Source organism: Sardina pilchardus, chromosome 24, assembly GCF_963854185.1.
Source record: "Sardina pilchardus chromosome 24, fSarPil1.1, whole genome shotgun sequence".
Lineage (NCBI taxonomy): Eukaryota > Metazoa > Chordata > Actinopteri > Clupeiformes > Clupeidae > Sardina > Sardina pilchardus.
Window position 1 is genome coordinate 9,527,939 of NC_085017.1, and position 5,613 is coordinate 9,533,551.

Consider the following 5,613-nt stretch of genomic DNA (forward strand, 5'->3'; position numbering starts at 1 on the left):
CATGATTTTAGATGCTGTCAATGTAAACAGAGCATTTTAAGTTGTATAAGTACAGTTGAAATTCATGTTTGATCTATATTGTTCTTGTTAGGCCCGAAATTCCACAAGTACCTACTCCAGTTCCTTGAGAGACCTCTTGCAGCGCAGAATCAATTTACTGGAGGAACAGCTTCACCATTACTATGGCACACATCATAACCATGGTGGTACCCATGACAATCACCATGGCCATGGTGGCCACGACGACCACCATGAAGATCATGATGATCACCACGAGGATCACCATGAAACTCACCATGAGACGCACCATGACCCACACGATCACCATGACCCACACGATCACCATGACGATCATCACTATGACCGCCACAGTCATCGCTATGATCGCCACAACACTCACGGTACACACGGTGACCACCATGACACTCACCATGACAACCACCACGACGATCACCATGGTGGCCACCACGAAACTCATCATGATGAACACCATGACGACCACCACAGTCCCCACCATGACAGCCACCACGATGACCACCATGACAGCGGTCACCACGACGACCACGGCCATCCTCCTGCAACAGGTTATGGTAAACAGCCGCCAAGAGGACCGCCTCGTGGGTCTGCCAAACTGGACTCTGTTCTAAGCCAGCTTCATCACCGCAACACTGAACCAGGTATAGGAAAACCTCTCCATGATTCACCATGTTCACCAAATAGAATAGAATAGAAAAGAATAGAAACTTGAATTGGCACACAACAATGTTGGCGGTGTCGCCCCTCACAGAGTTCTAAAATAAAATAAAATTAGGCATCCACGCTGGTATAACACACATGAGCAGACTCTACCAAACCATATTCATAATAGCTTTAATAGGACAAATGTCATCAGTACTCTCCTTGTTCTCTCTGACAGCTGGTCGTCCCAACGTCAAGAACCCGGACGCCTTCCAGATCGGCTTCCCCATGCGAACCAACTACATGTACGGCCGCATCAAGCGCACACTCCTGAACGAGATCTTTGCTCTGACGGTGTGTCTGTGGTTGAAGGGGGGGAATGGGCCGGGCATAGGAACCCCCTTCTCCTACTCAGTTCCCGGCCAGGCCAATGAACTAGTGCTCATCGAGTGGGGCAACAATCCAATGGAACTTCTGGTCAATGACAAGGTTAGTATAGCGCGTAGCACTCTCTTTGGTTTAGAACATGTGTTTTCAAACTAAGGGAATCTTGATCAGTCATTTTAGATTCAAATGCAGTTACTTGTATGCAGTATCCTGTTATGACACCAAAATACAGCTTTTTTTTATTTAATTGCATCTGGAATCAGGAATTCAATCTAGAAAAACCGTGCCGAAACATAAAATTAAATAAATATGCCAAGACAAATCAGAGTGTATGGCTTCTCTATATTTTTAAATTTGATAAACCACTTGGCTAGCACCTCGACTTGGCTTGTGACTAAGCACTGCATCTGGAATAACATTTTTGACTTTTATTGGCCTCTGTGTGTGTTTTGTTGCACCACAGAAATTGATGAAATGTCTAATGTTTGTGTCAGTGCATAGCAAGTACATACAAAAGCGATAATGGCTATTTGCATCGTAAGTCAGAAAAAAATGGTAATCTCAGTGTCATCAAACTCATTTTTCACGTGTCTTAAATTGTGCGCTGTCACACAAATCTTGTGGGATCCTGCATTGTCCCTGACCCCTTAACCTTCTGGAGGACATGAGGTGTGATGACAGGATCCCTTTCCTATCCTCGTCAGTCTCCCTAATTACTTAAGACGCAGAGAGTGTGAGACAAACCACTTACAGTAACCTGAGGATGGGAATTCACAGAAAAGAACGGCCTATGCTCAGGAACAGGCATTGGAATTAACCTTTTACCTGTGCTTCTAACATGTCCTAACAGGATCCAAGCGAGCGACTGTCAAGGTTATCTGTCTATACTGAATCCTTTACATATGCCCTTCAATTGCGTCCTATTTCTCATTCAAAATAGGAGAGCAAAGCAGGCGACAGAAAGAAAATAGAAACTGAGCGTCAGACAAATACTCTCGCAAAACGTCACGTTGCATCGTGCTGCTCGCTTCGCTTGCAGTCAGGACACACAATTTAAAACAATATGACTGAACGGATTTTATCGCTAATGTTCACTCGCATCATGTCCAGTTAGGACATAGTGTATGTCTTAGTGTGCTTCAGAAGCATCGTGATAAAGTTGATTGAGATTAGGGTCTGAGACAATGAGATTTGGCAATAAAGCTACAACAATGCTTTGTACCTCCGTCATGGGTGACTTTGTCTAAACGACCTAATTCTAATTCTCAGAAGGCTGATCTGGTTTGATTCTTTAAGTGGTTACACTAATTTATTTAATATGGGGGAGACTGTAACAAGATGCAAAAGGCCTACTAGTAGATGTAGTAGTTTCAATTCAAACACTAAAGATATTCCCATAGGCATCTCACAAGAATGCAACAACAAGGTTTTTTTGTGAAAGTAGTTGAAACATATTGTATATTTTGACTAAAAATCCAAATGTAAAAATGGTCGTTCAGAAATCCCAAATTGAGTGGTCCAGACATACTTACTGGTCCCTTAGTGACGGTATCCTTGCACTATAATTTCTGTTTTGAATTAGCAAAAGTCTTGACTAGCTTGGAGAATAGTAGAATAGTAGGAAGTGTCTAGAGATACAGTTGTATCAATAACTTGACAAGAATTTCTGTCTCATAAGAAATCGTGGTAACACTTTACTTGACGGGTTCTTTCATAACACATTCATAACAGCTGTCATGAACTGTACATGAAGCTTTCATGACTGTTTCATGAAACATGACTCAACATTCATACCAACCCTTTCATGAATGTGGAAGACAAAACGACGAAAACTTGTCAAAATAAAAGTCCAACAATCTAGTAATCTGTATTATGAATCCTCTCCAGCGTTTGTAAACATCTCATGATTATTTTATGAAATCTACTTCAAATGTCACTTTACTAGTGAAGTGACATTTGAAATAGATTTGTGAAGTATTCATCATACTGGGAAGTGAACTACTGACCATCTGTGGACATCTCTGAATGGTTGGACATTTCTGTTTTATATACAGTCATTGGTGTAGACAATTATGCATTCTTCAGAGGTTACTATCATAAAATAAACAAACAGACAAACAAAAAACGAAATTCTCCTTGACACTGGACTTCCTCGTTGACTGAGATGTGACACGATCAGGTTGGCTAAAACAAAAAGACAGCAATGCTGCTTTGCAATTGTTGGACTTTTATTTTGACAAGTCTTTGACGCTTTGTCTTCCACATTCATGAAAGGGTTGGTATGAATGTTGAGTCATGTTTCATGAAACAGTCAAGAATGCTTCATGTGCAGTTCATGACAGCTGTTATGAATGTGTTATGAACGAACCCGTCAAGCAAAGTGTTACCGAAATCTTAAGCAAACAGCAATCAGTAACAAATAACAAAAGTGTTAAATTGAAAGCAAAAAACATATAGTATAGATAAAGATAAACAACTGCAATTGTAGCTGTTGTTGTTAGCATGTTTCTCATTGGTCTAGTCTTATTCAAGCCTAGCGTCCATGGGTAAGAAGCTGTAAAAACACATCAAAGCTATCGCAGGATCAAACCTGTAACCTATGTTCACAGGCATAACACTATGGTTCATATGGACATGAGATAATTGTTTTCAAATCTGTAAACTTTTGTCTTCAGATGAGCTAGCATTTAATATTTCTGTCTAACTCGCCCTCCCTCCTTCTCTCTCTCTCTCCCTCCCTGTCTGACTCTGCCTCCAGGCTGTGACCCTGCCTCTCTCGATAACGGACAGCAAGTGGCATCACCTGTGCATTACCTGGTCCACACGGGACGGTGTGTGGGAGGCTTACCAGGATGGCGTGAAGAGAGGCTCAGGAGAGAGTCTGTCCGCATGGCACCCCATCAAACCTGGCGGAGTTTTCATCCTTGGCCAGGAACAGGTACAGTACGCCCATGCATCACTGAACATGACAGCAACAATCAGAATCAGAATAATTTCAATGGCAAGCGGTATGCTTTTCAAGGGTTTGTACAGAGGTTTAAAAAGGCCATTTAGTTAAATAAATAAATAAATGTAATACATTTAAATAAATACAAATTTCAAGACCTCTGTACGTAAAAAATCCTTGAGAAAAGTGTAACCTTACTTTGCTTTAAAATATGCTGAACTAAGCTGGTGGCAGAATGTATAAGCAGAAAAACTCATTCTGCAAGGACAAACATTTCAATTTAGATCCTCATTAGTAAGACATTCCTCAGATTCCAACAAAGACACAGCTGCTGCTAATGCGCTATAATTGGAAACCATAATAGGATGCCTTGGGGTACCTTCCAAAAAGCAACGGCAGAAATAAACATTCATTCCCCTTTGGTTTAACAAGACTGTAAATTGAAGATATACACAAATGGCGTACGTAGGAGCATTATAGAATGTCTAGATTCTAAGACATTCTTCTCCGTCCATTTGTGGAGAGAACACTTGAAAGCAAAAGCACAGCTTACCGACAGCCATCGTGTTTATGACCGAGAGTGGATTTCGGATTGAACTTTTCATGGTAATTCATGGCTGCTGTCAGCGACTGACAGCTCCTGGTGACAGGCTGAGCCAGAAATGTTTAAATGCGTTGACATTTACAGAGACCTCTCTCCTGAACAATATCCATGTGATCTTGTCACTGGCACCCCAATGTGTTCATTTTGTCATGAATGATTGGCATTGGCTTCATATGGAATTTTCGCATCAATAGATCAATATACCCTACAACATAAACACTGTTATATGTGTCCAAATATATAAATATATGACATACAATGTAGTCATAATGTATTATACGATTGGATAATCGTCGATAATCATTGGCTATTGACAGAGCAGTGTAATGACTATGTTGCCATGGTGATGAACAGATGCTAAGCCCATAGAGGGCCTTGAATCTCCCTAGCATAGTTTGATTGATTTTATGTTGTGTGAATGAAAAGACAAGATGTCCTGTATGTGTATCATGTGAACACAAGCTGAATATTTGCTTATTGTTTTTTTTTTTTTTTTTTTTTTCAGGACACTCTCGGTGGAAAGTTTGATGCCACCCAGGCATTTGTGGGTGAGATGTCCGATCTACAGCTGTGGTCTCGAGTGCTCACACCTCAGGAGATCAACAACCAAGCCTCTTGTCGGTCCCACTTAACAGGGGACATCATTACATGGATGGAGTCTGTGGTGGAGTTGCATGGCGGGGTCACCAAATACCCTTTCGACCCCTGCCACTGAGGCTGACCATGCACAGCAGAAATGAAACAAAATGGCTGCCATTTTGGGCCCGAAGACTTTGGAGGACGTGTGCGTTGGCGAAGGTGCATAGAAAAAAAGAGTGACAAAAGAAAAGAATATAACACACGAGAGAGGAGGCGAGGGAAAAATCGTGTGTTTCTCTAAGTCTCTAAGTGTCAAAGTGGCACTGACTAACCTGCTGTCGCTGTAAGAGTCGCCATACCTGCTAATAGGATTCCCTATCTTTACACGGGACCCTGTAGGACCTGGTATTAGCCGAGC

The 5,613-nt window shown here is 41.6% G+C and overlaps 1 protein-coding gene across 1 annotated transcript; it reads left to right on the top strand.

Annotated features, from left to right (window-relative positions):
• Positions 1-539: 539 nt before the first annotated feature.
• On the top strand, positions 540-5,331 carry si:dkey-14o18.2 (neuronal pentraxin-2). The gene is made up of 4 exons (XM_062530120.1): positions 540-621; positions 917-1,167; positions 3,824-4,003; positions 5,122-5,331. The coding sequence occupies exons 1-4, from the start codon at positions 540-542 to the stop codon at positions 5,329-5,331; spliced, it is 723 nt and encodes a 240-aa protein (XP_062386104.1).
• Positions 5,332-5,613: the final 282 nt, after the last annotated feature.

Bases quoted from the DNA above. Each gene is read 5' to 3' on its own strand.
- si:dkey-14o18.2 (XM_062530120.1), top strand. From the start codon at position 540: ATGACAGCGGTCACCACGACGACCACGGCCATCCTCCTGCAACAGGTT. The intron at 622-916 runs GTCTGCCAAACT...TCTCTCTGACAG, and splicing joins CCAAGAGGACCGCCTCGTGG to CTGGTCGTCCCAACGTCAAG. The intron at 4,004-5,121 runs GTACAGTACGCC...TTTTTTTTTCAG, and splicing joins TCATCCTTGGCCAGGAACAG to GACACTCTCGGTGGAAAGTT.